The following is a 15,483-nucleotide window of genomic DNA, read 5'->3' as shown; positions in this document are numbered from 1 at the left end:
TTTATTCTTATTAATTCTTGCAACACACACTTAGCAGCGTCTGCACGGGGCAAGTCACTTTGAATTTAGCAGAGATCTGACAAAATATCTTGTGGTTTAGGAATCTATGGAAATGTGGATAAGTAAATAAAAGTTACAAATTCTTCAACCTTAAGTAATGAGCATTCAGGTAAGGGGATAAGAAATCTCACCCTCAGTATTGGCTTAGCTTATTTTTTCAAAAATATTTTATTTTGAAACAATCTTCGACATGCAGAGAAGTTGTAAATGCACCACAGAGAGTTCCCCATATGCCCTTCATCCAGCTCTCCTGCTCTTGTCGTCTTCCACAGCCACGACATACTTTCCAAAGCTCAGAAATAAACCCTGGAGCAGTACGATTAACTAAACCACAGATTTTATTCAGATTTCCCTAATTCTTCCATTAACGTCCTCTTTCTGTTCCAGGATCCAATACAGGACACTGCATTACATTTGGGACTTAATTTTTTTTAATGTTTGACTTGAAAGTGTAGAATTATACACTCAGCTCTAAGTTTTCTGTGGTTTTAGCTTTTGTGTTCCTATACACCAAAGTAAATCTATACGTTCTTTTCAAGCAAAGCATTACAAGTCCAAACCAATGTAATTCAAATTAATCTGATTAATCTAATATAATACTGTTTTGATGAAAACCATTTGCCACTTTACTACAGGAATATATAGCACCTCATGAATTCTTTTGCAATCCCTGCCCCTCCCTGATCAAGTTGATTTCCTTCTTCCCATTGCTGTTCTCCATTTGAGAAACTGTAAAACCTTCTTTCACACAGTGGGCCATGACATCACTGGACTTTCACTTGGTTCAAACTTGTCCCTATCATGTTACTTCATACCATCCGCCTCTCCTTCTAATCACTGAGCCAAGACAATGAAAGTAGTGACATGTGGCACCAGTGAACTGTAAACGAAATGCAAACGTGGCATTGACACTGACCTTCTTTCAGAGGATGGCCAGCCAGATAATCAGAGATGCTCATATCACATTGATAAAAAGACTATCATTGAAATAAAAAAAGACCCCTAAAGACTCTTTTTGAGAATATAGCTGTAAACCCCAGTTTAAAAAAACACTGTAATAAGATTATATACAATGTTTGATGAGAACTTAGATATTTTAAGACTTCGGGAGATGAAGAAGGATGACTGGGAGTGACCGAGGTTCGCAGACGGAGGCAGTTGAAAAAAGTCGAGAAAGGCCAGCGAGGGAGGCAAAGCGGGCAGATATGTTCTTCCAGGTTTGGGGAAAACTATAGAGTTTTGGGTTAGAGTGTGATGCGATCCAATTTTTCCATTAGAGACGATGTTTGTCTCCTTTGGGAAGCAGAGACCAGGATTACAATGGGTCAGGTGAGAGAGGATGAAGGTTTGAACTCCTGCGGCAGTGGGAACAGAGAAGGATGAATCTGATATCTGAAAAGTAGAATCAGAAGGGTTTAGAGACCAGTTGGCAGTGGAGGGAGAGAATTAAAAGAGGAATCTTGGATAGTTCTTGAAAGTTTCTGAAATGGCATCTCATAGCAGAACATTAAAGTTATTTGGAGCCTACATTTAGCTCTTTTTTTCTTAAGCAGTTTTAAATATTTTGGTTCCTAGGACTAAACAATAGCAACTAACACATAATGCTCACCATGTCAGGCCCTGCTCTGAGTGCTCCATCTCTACTGTATTTTATTGAATCTAAAAGCCCAAGGGGGCATCTTGCTGGCCCAGTTGGAAGAGCACGTGACTCTTGGTCTCAGGGTTGTGAGTTTGAGCCCCGTATTGGGCACAGAACTTATTTAAAAATAAATAAATAAATAAATAAATAAATAAATAAATAAAAGCTCATTAACTATAAGACACACCATTACCTCAAGTACCACTAGAGGAAAAAACTAGAGGCATGACACACAAGACACACCCTCATTTCAGGAATGTTAAAAATAGATGTCCAGGACTGAATGATTTATGGCATATGCTCATTTTATCTTTACAACAGCCTCTGAAGTAGGTACTCATATTATCCTCATTTTTCAAATAAGGAAACAAATTAGATTAACTCACTGTACCTAGGTTCTCTCTGGGTAGCCAGTGGTAGAACCAGGATTGGGCCCCAGGCAATCTAGCTCTAGAGTCTGTTCTCCAAGCAGAGGCATTTAATAAGCACTACACTCAAAGTTCAGTATAACCTCTGGACTGTTTGTGGTACACACGATACTAGAAACACTGGGGAAACTGCACCATGCTTTGTGGTTCTTTTTTTTTTTTTAATTTTTAGAAAAGATCTTTATTTATTTACTTGAAAGAGAGAGAGAGAGAACAAGCAGAAGGAGTGGGAGAGGGAGAGAGAAAACTCCCCACTGAGCAGAGTGCCCAATGTGGGGCTCCATCCTATATGACCTGAGCTGAAAGCAGATGCTTAACGGACTGAGCCACCCAGACTCCCCGCTTTGCAATTCTGTCCTCAATGGAAAGCAACCCTAGAGAGCGGTAGGTCAAACCCTCAGGCCAGTGACTGTGGGGAGGGAGCTGTCTTGGCACTGAGGAACCAAGAACACCTTGTTTTATCCAGCAGAAAACACTGTGTTCCCTTGTGTGTGTTTCCTGACTCAAAGCTCTGACATTTATCATTGCAGACATAAGATGTAGAAATGGACTTGTCTGAAACAATAATCATCTGGCATAGAGACATGCTGTTTTTAATATTACTGAAGGCCAAGATGTATGGACCAAAGAATTAGGACTTTGGGTCAAGATGAGCAGTGATAAATTAATTGATTCATTTTTATTAAGAAATACTTACTGAAAATGTGCTACATACTCAGCACTGTGTCAGCCCAGGGAACCCAGAGATGAATTAAGACCCAGTGCTCAGCCCTCAAAACAAGGGTTTGTTAAAAGAAGAAGAAGAAGAAGAAGAAGAAGAAGAAGAAGAAGAAGAAGAAGAAGAAGAAGAAGAAGAAGAAGAATCAAATAAAAAAAATAAAAGGCCCAGTGTTGCCACAGTGTCTAGATGGAGGGGGTAGTCAGACAAGTACATTACAACCTACAAAGATAACTGTCGCAGATTTACTTCAAAATCTTTCAAAATAACCCAAGGATGAGAGAGTGGTGAGGGTATAACAGAAGCAGGATGGGTCACTTGTGACCTGTGGAAGTTGGGTGATACGTACATGAGTTTAATACCCTACTATACCTTCAAATATATAGTAATAAGAATGAGGGAGAAAGAAGGTAAAAGAGTGAAGGACACGTACACAAGGAGACTGTCCCAAGTTTATGGGCTCTTGAAAAATGACATTTTAGTTAGCCTTGAGAGGTTGTGGTGATTTAAGGAAACCAGAGCACCTGAAGGAGACCTCCAAGCCTAGGCTTTCAGGACAGCATTATATCCAAGTTCATTATTATTATCCTAGTAGGGTGTTTTCAATTACCATATCTGTTGCTAACAAAAATCTACTAAAAAGATATAATTGCTATAAAGGTACTTATACAGTACAGTGAAAGCATAGGAGAATGAACCAGATACTCAAAAGGTAAGTTTTGAAAAGTTGGTAGAATTTGGATAAAAGGAGAAAGGGAGGGCATTCCAGAATCCGGATTAATATGAGCGAAGATTCGAAACCACCATAATGAAACCAACGCTAACAAAAGAGAAGGTAAATTTAGGGGTCGGTGGGAAATAGGATTGAATAAAGTAGAGTGAAATGGCCTCGGGCCCTTAATTATCAAAATTAGTAGGATAAAGCTGCCTGCGTGGCTCAGTCGGCTAAAAGACTGACTTTGGCTCAGTTCCTGATGTCAGGGTCCTGGGATGGAACTCTGCCTCAGGCTCTCTACTCAGCCAGGAATCTGCTTGTCCCTCTGCCACTCCCTTGCTGGTGTTCTTTCTCTCTCAAATAAATACATAAAATCTTTTAAAAAATTAGGTCTATATATCTATCTAATACAGAGCACTTAGTGACAGATACCGTTGCTTTACAGTCAAAGGGCTTTTACGATACATTTGTGGAAATAATAAAAGCAGCATTATTTGTATAATATTATTTAAGGTTTCTTGGAAATCATCCTGCATATTTTGGAAAAAGTTTTCTATTTTTATGACTTGCTTAAAAGGTCTATTTTATTATTGCTAGGAAGCCCATGATCTTTCTACTGCGGCACACTGCCTCCCCAAGGAGGATGACAGTCCTGCATACTTCCTCAAAGAAGGTAGTATCTGGACTGGAACTCTGAGGACGCTTACAACAAAAAGAAAATTGCTAAGCCCAGAAGTCCTCACCCTGCCATAAACTAATATAGCCTGTGCTCAAAATGACCCACCTCAGTTACATGTAAGGGAAGTGGTACTATTTTACAATTTCAAAGGGACCCGTTTGAGTGCTGTTGACCTACACTTTCCGCTTAACTTTTCTTCTAAGCCGAAAATTCTCCAGTCCTCACGTCTGGGTAACAGTAAAGGCTGTTCTCTATGTAACTGGACAATCAGCAGAGTCTGAGGACTTTCTGAAAACGATGTAGTGAGGGGCGGCATCTGCCGTTTCTGTCCCACACCCGTCTCAAAAGATATCAGCTGCAAAAGAACTTCGTCCTTGATTTCCACTCTTTTTACCACTTTCCTTAGTATGCTTTTTCTTTTCTTTCCCTTTTTAGGGGAGGAACGTCAAACAAATCCAGACGAAAGTAACTTTTTTTTTAAGGTTTTATTTGACAGACAGAGATCACAATCAGGCAGAGAGGCAGGCAGAGAGAGGAAGGGAAGCAGGCTCCCCGCTGAGCAGAGAGCCTGATGCGGGGCTTGATCCCAGCACCCTGGGATCCTGACCTGAGCCGAAGGCAGAGGCTTTAACCCACTGAGCCACCCAGGCGCCCCGAAAGTAACATTTTTAATACACTAGTTTTAAAGAGCATTCATCTGTGATGTATTCTTACTGAAACACCGGAGAGAAAATAATACAACTCCACTCTGATTCGTGGCCCCTTCTCCGCCCGCGTTCCCTGGACCCAGCCCCCAAGCTGTCCGTTCGGCCGGCCAGCGCCGCCTGTCCCACTCGGGACCGCGACACCTCGGCCACGACAGCGACCCTCGGGGGTTCCTAATGTTCGGGATGTGGGGGGTCAAGAGAGGGCGGCTCCTGGCCCTTCCTGAGGTGAGCTCTCCTCGCCAGAAGCCCACGCGTTTTCCTCCCAGCCTCTCTACTTCCCTCTTCCGGAAACTGGCGCGGTTCCGGCGCGCGGGGGCGACGTCATCAGCCGGCGCAGGCGCCGCACGCCGCCCAGTCGCGCGGGGGACACGCTGAGTTTCTGATTCTCGCGTGTGGCGCGGGGAGAGGGACCCGGGGAGGAACGCGGGTCGCCGCTGCTCTGCGCCGCCATGCAGGTGTCCAGCCTCAACGAGGTGAAGATTTACAGTCTCAGCTGCGGCAAGTCTCTGCCCGAGGTGAGGCACTTCGGGGTCCCCCTCCTGGCAAGGCAGCAGCCCTCTCCTCGGCCCTGGCTGCTGTGTCAGCCTCGTCCTGGCCGGCCCCTGGCTGGGGGAGGCCCCGGGGGCTAGTGACGGTGCCCAGTGGAAGCTGGTCGGTGGTGGTGGACGAGGACACTGCTGTTCTCGCGCTAGAAGCGAGGCGGAGGGTGACGGGGGTCGATGAGCTTCGCTGGAACTTTTGTCACGTTCCCTAGAACAGAGGGCGCGTCTTTTGGGGTTTCTAGGGATGTTCCCAGCTACTCCACACAGGAGGAAAGCTTGGACAGTTGGGTTACAGACATTTCTCCCCCGTTCATCAGCTGTTTGTTGGATGCCTACTGTATGCCAAGCTCTGGAGATACAGCAATGCGCAAGAAAATGCATCTACAGAGTTTATGGTGTACAGGGCAGAATATTTCTGAACCTTTCTGACCTTACCTTGACTTCATCCAGTCTTCGGACCTCAGAGTTGGAAGGGGCTGGGAAAATAGCGATCCCTTTACAGTCTTCTCATATTTAAAATACGTAACAGTTCCAGTGATGTGAAGGATGGTTTATCCAAGCGCAGCCTTGGTTTGGTTTTTCATTTCTTGTAAGTCTTGGTCAAGACTCTGTCCAAGCTCTTCCAGTAAGAGGAAACTTTCAGCAGGAGCTTATTTCCATTTTTAGATTACTGGCTGGATAGTGGTTTTAAAACTTGTCGTTTTATAGCATGCTGCTGTTGGTTTGACTCTTGCCCTTAGAAATCAGAATAAATGTAGCTCTTCGTTGTCTGCCCCTGAAATATTTGGAGTCAGTGATTAGATTCTTCCTTTTCAGAATTCAGGCTAGAGAATTCCTCATCTACCAGTTATTCTTCACACAGCGTGATCGTTCTCATTTTGTCCAGTCTGCGCATTTGTTGAGAAGTGACTGTATGCCGGCAGCCCTGTTCTGAGATTGGGATGTATGGTGAACACATCAGATCAGGTTCCTTGTTGGGAAAAAGGATGAGTGAACAGACAAGAAGACACTTCAGATAATGATAAGTGCTTTGAGTGATGTGTGACTAGAAGTGAGCATTGGGGCCAAAGTGTTTAGAGAGAGAGTGTTTTGGATAAAGCCTTCAGGGAAGGCCTTTCTGCAAGAGGTGGTAGGAGCAGAAGCTTGGATAATAGAAAGGAGCCCGTCATGTGAAGTTGGGGTAGAGTTTTCATTGCTGAGAGAACAGAAGGTATACGTGTTTCCAGGTAGGTGTGCACTTGGCATGTTGGAGAGACAGAAGAGGCACAGGTGTGACTATATCCTCAGGGGAGAGAGTGGGGGCAGGTAAAGCTGGAGAGAGGGGCCCTGAAGGCTCAGGTAGGAGGTTAGGGTATTATTGTTAGTGCTTCTGGAAGCCATTGTTGGGCTTTAATCTGGGCTGCTGTGTGCAAAGGACTGTAGCTGGGGAGAGGATGAGTGGGCATGAGGTAGCTAGGCCACCTGAGAGACTTGGGTTTTGGAATTACGCTGCCTGCTACGCTGAGCTACATTGATTTCAGAAGAAAATTTGCTGTCAGTGAGTATGACTTAAAAGTGTCATTTCTGCATTATCAAGTATCAGCTATCTGGTTAGTTAATGATCTAGTTTTGTTCTTTCTAAAAAAATAAGTTTACAAAACTTTCTCCTTTTAATGTTTTACTTAGTAATATTTCCCTTGAGTAAAGAAAGTTATTCCATACATTAATTGTAACCCATAACATTTGAGGATTAGTGCCTTCTGGATGAATTCGGTTTCTTTTGTGTAAAACTTAGCAATTCTAAAACTTACTGTCTAATGTATAAATATAACTGGTAGATGAGGAATTCTCTAGCCTGAATTCTGAAAAGGAAGAATCTAATCGCTGACCCCAAATATTTCAGGGGCAGACAATGAAGAGCTACATTTATTCTGATTTCTAAGGGCAAGAGTCAAAAAAAATCCAGAGGATATGTTAACAGGATTGGATTACAAAATATTTTCACTTCCTATGTGAATATGTCCTATAAGGTTTTGATTTTTTAGTGTGAGCGTTTTTGTAAGCAGAGAAAGTAAATATGATTTGAAGTAAAGTCTCTTCATTTTCTTTAAGTGGCTTTCTGACAGGAAGAAGAGAGCACTACAGAAGAAAGATGTTGGTGAGTATTATTTCTTCCCTCTTTGGCTACGTTCATGATCCATATTACAGTGCTTTCACACATTTGTTGTTATATTTAAGTGGAGGTTTACAAAACAGTGCAGTTAATACGCTGGAAAATATACTTTTTGCCCTTTTCCTTCCCAAGAAACCTTCTGTTGTGTTTGATGTGTTCCTGGTGAATGTGGGGTTTAATTCTACATACTTGGAATCCAAAAAGTTAGCCTGTTACTATTTCATGGGTAATAGCGGAAGACATGCTCTCCTGGGTCGGAGGTGAGGCACAGCAGATGGTTATGAGTGTCAGCAGATTACTGTCAGGTCCCCTCGCCCTGAGTCCCCCAGGGGCACTCAGCAGGGCCCCTGGGGCTGCTGGGCACTCGGGGGCTTGCGTTGCTGCTAAGGACCACCACGCTTGGGAAAGTCCACTGCTTTTGTAGCAAGCGGGTAGCAAGCCTGCCCTTTGCCCAGAGGAGACATGTTACCTTAGCCGTCAAGGTTCTCGGCTGCGCAAATAACGTTGGCAAATAGTTCAGGTGAAGGCATGGCCAGGGCGTTGTCGTCTTGCCGTACCTAGCAAGATGTACAGGAATGCAGGAGACTCGAGGAGGACGGTCTCTCCTGGCCGTGCCATAACTGCTTTGTTCTCTTTTGTATCAAAATCTTTTTACTAAAAGATCACTGCAGAAGATACTGATTCTTTTTTCTTCTAATGTCAGCTGGGAAAAAAATGTAAGATCAGTCTTTTTTTTTTTTTAAAGGGGGCAGGCAGATCATGACTCCCAGGTATCCTGCAAAATAGGCCAGTCACCTTAGAGGCAACCTTTACCTACTAAATGATTCATCTTACATTAACAGTGAGGTTTTGGGTGTCACACCAAATTGTTACTTTCCTTTTGCATAAGTTTAAGGCATTGATCAGTTTTTCTTAAACAAATTTTCACTGAATTTTCTCCATCACAGCTTGCCATATGTGAAAGATGATTTATCTTTCCTTATATGTTATTTAAATTCATTCCTAAAAATCAAAGACGAAGATGTTGGAGAGGTTTCTTCTGGGTGTGAGAGAAATAGCCCAAGGCAAGCATCTTGGAAGAAAAGGCTTCGTATAGATAGTACCGAAGTTAGATGAGAGACCTTTGAATCAAGGAAAACCAGAAGTGCTGCCTTAGTAATGTTCGCGGATTCAGATTTCTTCTGAGTCCCCTGTCCACTCCAGCATCCTAGTGTGTAGGAAAACAGATCTGGATCACTTAGAGGAAAAAACTGTTCCTCTGCTCTTTCTCTTGACCTGTCTCAAAATGATCCTGTGTCTTCCATATTGAGTAGGCCATTCCTACTGTGCTTGAATCTTATTTTTGGGTTTAATATAATGAACCAGGCAGTAATGTGCTATAGAGTCATAAATGATCGTTGCAGCAGACCCGTTGTTATGATAGCAACCAGCAGGAATGCACACGTTCTTACAGAAGCGAACCAGGTTTTGTGAGAGTCAGTTTTGATCCAGAGAAATTGCTCTAAATCTTACTCTAGCCTGGGTCCTCTTGGCTCAGAGCTGCGGTGCCAGCAGAGGCAAAAGTCAGCTTGGTACCAGTTTCTTATATAAACTTTAGATTTTAAGCTTTTATTATTTAGGAGGAAAAAAAATGGTAAGATTTTTGTCTTAGCCGTGATTGAGCAATGATAGTGCTGTAACGTTTGTTCTGTCCCTCGTCCAGGTCTTGAAACTTGGTACTTGATACACCATTGCAAACGCTTTTTTTCAAGTAGTGATAGTACTTATACTTTTTTCTTTATAAAAAGTAAAAATGAGGGGCGCCTGGGTGGCTCAGGGGGTTAAGCCTCTGCCTTCGGCTCAGGTCATGATCCCAGGGTCCTGGGATCGAGTCCCGCATCGGGCTCTCTGCTCTGCGGGGAGCCTGCTTCCTCCTCTCTCTCTCTGCCTGCCTCTGTGCCTACTTGTGATCTCTCTGTCAAATAAATAAATAAAATCTTTAAAAAAAAAAAAAGTAAAAATGAAATACTAATGTATAAAAATAATGTATGCGCTAAGAAAACCCCCCTGTGTGATGGGTGGGTCTGTAGGGATGTGCTTTCCCAAGGCTTGGAAGCACAGGGACATTGTTGATGTGTTTGCAGTGACTGCTCTGTGTGCTTTGTCTTTTTAGGAAATAAAATAAGCACTTGGTAGTTAAATCCATTACTTATTTCCTCTCTTTGTAGATGTCCGCAGGAGAATTGAACTTATTCAGGATTTTGAAATGCCTACTGTTTGCACTACTATTAAGGTGTCAAAAGATGGACAGTATATCTTAGCAACTGGTAAGCATCTTTTTGGTTAATGATGTCCATGCGTTTCATAGCAGGAAGTGCTAGGATGGGAAAAGTCGCTTTTTAAAATTACCTTAACATTTTACTATAAAAAAGTTCAAACGTACAGAAATACTGAAGAAATTGTGTAGTGAACATCCCTTTGCCCCCCACCTAGATTCTCAGTAGTCTTTTGCTTGGTCTTATCTGTCCATCTCCGACCAGTCATCAGTCCGTCCTATTTTTTGATACATCTCAGAGCAGGTAGCAGATACCACTGTACTTTTCCCTTAAGTATCTTGGTGTGTATACCATTATCTAGAGTTTACTTTTATTTGTGGTTTTTCTTTTAGGTAAATTTACATATAGTGAAATGCACAGCTCTTTTGAAGGAGTATTGACAGATGCATACACCCGTGTAGGCCAAACCCCAGTCAAGATCCAGAACATTCCTTTCATCCAGAAACGTCTTTCATGTTCCTCACAATCAGTCCTGCTCTCACCCATGCACAGGCAACCATTGCTCAGTGTTTTTTTGTGTGTGTGTGTGTTTTTGTACCAGTGACAAGTTTAGCCTATTTTGGAACTTTATGTAAAGGTAGTCATACACTATGGACTTTTTTTCTGTGAGCCTTCTTTTCTTAGGACTTTAAGATTCATACATGTTGGGGGCGCCTGGGTGGGTCAGCGGGTTAAAGCCTCTGCCTTCGGCTCAGGTCATGATCTCAGGATCTTAGGATTGAGCACCGCATTGGGCTCTCTGCTCAGTGGGGAGCCTGCTTCCCTCTCTCTGCCTGCCTCTCTGCCTACTTACGATCTCTGTCAAATAAATACATAAAATCTTTAAAAAGAAAAAAAAAGATTCATACACGTTGTTAGGTGTGTCAGTAGGTTTTTTTGTTTCGTTTTGTTTTTTATTACCAAGTAGTATTTTCGTGTAAGAATATACTGAAGTTTATTTATCCATTCTTCATATGATAGACACCTGGACTGTTTTCATTTTTTGGCTATTACCGATAAAGCACAACTAACAATCTTACACAGGCTTGTTTTGAGGACATTGCTGGGTCGTAAGGTAGGTGTCTCTTTAGTTTCCTAGGAAGCTGCCAGACATTTTCCAAAGTGGTCAGATCATTTTATATTCCTACCAGCAAGGAATGAGTTCCCGAAAGGGTCACTTTTAACATAATTTTCTGTATAATGGTATAATGGACGAATATTTTTTATGTCACTAAGATTTTATATTAGAAGATTTATCAGTTCCAAAAAGCCATGAAATATAGGGAACTTTTTGAAGAGCATTACCCAGTGTGCGGTTTGGCTGGGATTTTGGTGCATCTATCCCGTGTATTGTCCACATACTTTTTTTTTTTTTTTTCATTTTGCTGGATTAACATTATCCATCTATATCCCTTTTCCAAACACTTTCTTCTTTGACAACTTTATCCATCAACATGCCAGTCTCTTTTGTTTTATGTTAATGGTTGTCCTAGTGCTAACACTATCCACATTTTTTAGCCCACAGTTCATATGTAAGAACTACATATGCTGTATATAGTTTTTTTTTTTCCAAGACTTTATTTATTTGAGAGAGAGAGATAGCTAGAGATAGAGCACAAGCAGGAGAGAGAGGGAGAAGCAGGTTCCCCGCTTGATCCCAGGACCATGACCTGAGCCGATGGCAGAGGCTTTAACCCACTGAGCTACCCAGGCGCCCCTTAATACTATTTTTAAATGAGGTCTCATTACTTTAAAAAAATATAGGCATTGGTTTTAAAAACCAGTCTTTTGGGGCACTGGGGGACTCAGTGGGTTAAGCCCCGGCCTTGGGCTCAGGTCATGATCTCATGGTCCTGGGATCCAGCCCTGCATTGGGTTCTCTGCTCAGGAGGGAGCCTGCTCCCCCCGCCCCCACACCTGCTTCTCTGCCTACTTGTGATCTCTCTCTCTCTCTGTGTCAAATAAATAAATAAAATCTTTAAAAAAAAAAAAAAACCACAACAGTCTTTTTGGGGGCGCCTGGGTGGTTCACTCGTTAACTGTCTGCCTTCAGCTCAGGTCATGATCCCATGGTTCTGGGATTGAATCCTGTAGCGGGCTCCCTCTCAGCGGGGCGTCTGCTTCTCCCTCTCCCTCTGCTTGTGCCCTGTCTCTTTCTCTCTCTCTGTCAGTAAATAAGTAAAATCTTAAAAACAAAAAACAGTCTTTTTCTTTTCTTGATTGCCAACATGATACACTTGTAAAGAATGCAAACATTACAGAAATGCCTAAGATAAAATGTGAAAGGCCCTAAACTTGCCCTTCACAGAGAGAAGCAGTCAGTGTGCTTGTTCTTCCCGTACACAGTGCCTACATGACCGGTGTTTGGTTTGTAAACCTGCGGCCGTAGGCACCGCTCTGCAGCACTCACCCACCTCTCTGTACTCTCTTTTACTTGGTAGTATGTTTTGGGGGCTTTCCCCATCAGTATGGGTCTTCATCCTCTTTATGAGCTACGTGATGGTTTGCCATCATCTTTTTTATCATTTCCGTGTCCGCGGACATCTTACTTGCTTTCAGTTTTGGCCGTTTGTGAACTGCTGCAGTGAACACTCCTTGCGTCTTTGGTACACTTGTGAGTGTCTTTCTCTAGGATAAATTTGTATAAGTCGGAGTACAGATTCAGGCTGTATAAACATCACATATTTTACAGATACTGCCGGACTGTCCTTCAGAGAAGTTGTAACAATTTATACTAATCCAAGTGTGTGAGAGTCCTCCTTTTTATAGCCGCCCCCCCCACATCTACACATCTATGCATCTGTCTTAATCTTTGCCATTCTAATGAACAATAACTGTTTTCATTGTTTTAATCTACTTTGTTAGATTATTTGTGAAGTTTATTCCTTTTTTGTATTTCATTTTCTGTGATTCGCTTGTTTGTATCCTTTGCTGGTTTTCTTCTTGGCCCCCAAGGAGGGCTGCTTTTAAATTCTTCTTCTTTCATGTGGTTATAATGAATCCTCTTTACCTCTGAACAAAAAGTATACTTAATATATCTTCAGGATATTGACAATGAAAAAATGTCCTTTAGGTTTTATATCATATTAATTGTTTTTTTAATATAGGAACATATAAACCTCGGGTTCGATGTTATGACACCTACCAGTTATCCTTGAAATTTGAAAGGTGTTTAGATTCAGAAGGTAAGTAAGAGATGAAATTTGAAATCATGAAAGTAGCTTTAATGTATGGCTACTTTTCTGCTTTTTTAAAATGGGAATGTGTCGTGTATAAATTCTCTTTGCTGTGTAACAAATTACCATGAATGTGGCAGTTCAAAACATGCATTTATTAGCCGACGGCTCTGTAGGTGAAGTTCATCCTGCTGTGTTCTGTGCTCAGGGCCGACCCTCCGGCTTTTATTCCGGGGCTTTGGGTAAGAATCTGCTTCGAAGCCTTCCGGGTGTTGGCAGAATGCAGTTTGTTGTGCTTGTGGGACCAGGGTTCCTGTTTCTTGCCAGCTGTCAGCCTGGGCCACTCAGCTTCTGGAGGCTGCCCGTACTCGTTGTCACCTGGTCTTCGTCTGTGAGCCAGCACCTACTCATTGGGTCCTCCTCCTGGTTTGAATCTCTCATTTGAGAAAACCCTGATTTTAAAGATGTGATTCTAGATCTCCCCTTCCCCATCTGATGTGATAGGGTTACAGGTGCGTCCCGTCAGCATTCATAGGCTCCGCCCACTCTGCGGGGAAGGCCTGCTACCCAGGGAAGGTCAGGGAGATGGAGGTCTTTCTGTCAGATGCCTGGTGTTTGGGGTTGAGAGAAAAGCAGTTAATGGGCTGAATCTTCTTCAGCTGGTTTTACCCTTTCCTTTTTACAAAGAGGTCAAATTCCACATGCTGCTACAACTGTTTTCACTCTTAAGTGTAGCAGAGGTAAGATGAATGAGTCAAAAGCTACTATTGTCTTTTTAAAATAAGTAATTAAAAAAGTTTTGAATTTTCTTTAATGTCTGTTTTATTTTGAGCTTCTCAGAAAAACGGAGAGTTTAGAAGTCATTATGTTTTGTGAGTTTATCTATTTAATTTGCTTCACTTCTGGTTCTGCAGCAAATCTGTTTGATCTGCGTTGAGAAATTAAAAAGCTTTTAATCTTCCATTGGGTGTTTTGTGGCCAATTTAATATGGCAACTTTATTCTTGTCTCACGGAAGGACAAGAAAGGGGGAAAAACCCCGTATTTGTATGTAATTTTTGTGTGGAGCTGAATCTTTGCATCAAGTTTGCATTGTTAGAAGAACATGGGTTAATAATTGTAATTTTTCTTACTATTTCTTGTTTTTCAGTTGTCACCTTTGAAACTCTGTCTGATGATTATTCAAAGGTATGCTTGATAGTGCTGGTTGGTACTGGCCATTCTTAGGAAGTCATGATAAGTATTTTTATGATGTTCCCATTGTTACATTGAAAATGGCTGCATAATAAAACAAAACCCATCATCTTCTATTAATATATTTTTAGTTTGACACACGTATGATACACAGAGTATCTTTTATTTTCTCTTTAATTTTTTAAAATTAAAAAAAAATTTTTTTTTCAGAGTATCCTTTAAAACAATAGTGATAGACTTTGGCCAGTCTAATATCAAAATAAGTTTTCTGTATCCTGTATAAAACCTTATCTATGTTGTCAAGAATTGGTGGCAGCCATCTTTTTTACACCATATTAGATTATAGATTTGTGATTTTTAATTATTTCGTTTAAATTAGTGTTATTTGCCATGTTGCTTTCACATGTGAAAAGTAAAATAGCATTATTGTATGATTAGTTTTCTTAACTCTGCAAATAGTCGTGGAATGGTTATGAAACAGTTTGAAACAGAGCTATCCATATTTTTTCTTTTCTTTTTTTGGTGCCATTAGTCCATCTTTCAACTCATGTCATTTTCAGTAGTTACAAAATTGTTAGTAAATTACTTTATTTTTTAGTGATGTCACCTTGAAGGAAAATTGGATTTTCTGAGCTGACATGGCTTTATATATTGTCTCAGTTCTGGAAACAATGGAATATAGTTTATTCTTTTGCCTATAGTGGTCATTAATCGTGTGTTGGGAGACATGTAATTTTACAAGGTATTTTCTCTAGATATTGATAAGTGTGCTGTTAAATACCATTTGCAGATTTTTAAGCTACTTTTGAAATACTTTAATGTTAAATTGGTACGGGGGGTTATCAAACCTTGAATGGTAATTGTGAGATTATTAAAACATGTTCTTAAGTAAAATAGGAAATTACTTGTGGTTGCTCAGCAGAGCTCCACGTTGTCAAGTGCTGGTGCCAGATGAATGTAGGGCATTTGCTTTAAGTCTCTGTTCGAAGGCAAGAAGGACTCTTTTGGGTTCAGGAAGGCGTTAAGAAAGCAGGTGAGAGGGTTGAGTCTTAGTCAGGATAGAGAGCTGTGTGTGCTTACGTGTGTGTTCACAGAGAGAAAGAGGCCGGGAGAGATCAGCGTGTTCTTGCTCTGTCCGTTCTAGTGGTGATGAAGTAAATGCTTTTCCTAGAAACCTCAG

The 15,483-nt window shown here is 41.6% G+C and overlaps 1 protein-coding gene and 1 non-coding gene across 2 annotated transcripts in view; one reads left to right on the top strand and one right to left on the bottom strand.

Annotated features, from left to right (window-relative positions):
• Window positions 1–5,288: 5,288 nt before the first annotated feature.
• The window catches only part of NOL10 (nucleolar protein 10), an 87,305-nt gene continuing 77,110 nt past the window's right edge, over window positions 5,289–15,483 (top strand). Inside the window, exons 1-5 of the mRNA XM_047745460.1 lie at window positions 5,289–5,461; window positions 7,580–7,625; window positions 9,848–9,946; window positions 13,042–13,119; window positions 14,260–14,297. Coding sequence (XP_047601416.1) covers window positions 5,396–5,461; window positions 7,580–7,625; window positions 9,848–9,946; window positions 13,042–13,119; window positions 14,260–14,297 — 327 coding nt within the window. The 5' untranslated portion in view covers window positions 5,289–5,395. The remainder of the gene's footprint in view (window positions 5,462–7,579; window positions 7,626–9,847; window positions 9,947–13,041; window positions 13,120–14,259; window positions 14,298–15,483) is intronic.
• On the bottom strand, window positions 8,390–8,539 carry LOC125110090 (U12 minor spliceosomal RNA). The gene has a single exon (XR_007130445.1). It is a non-coding gene; the product is annotated as a U12 minor spliceosomal RNA (small nuclear RNA).

This window comes from Lutra lutra, chromosome 9 (assembly GCF_902655055.1).
Source record: "Lutra lutra chromosome 9, mLutLut1.2, whole genome shotgun sequence".
Taxonomy (NCBI): domain Eukaryota; kingdom Metazoa; phylum Chordata; class Mammalia; order Carnivora; family Mustelidae; genus Lutra; species Lutra lutra.
The sequence above is the reverse complement of the archived record's forward strand: the minus strand, read 5'-3'. Positions and strand labels throughout refer to the sequence as shown.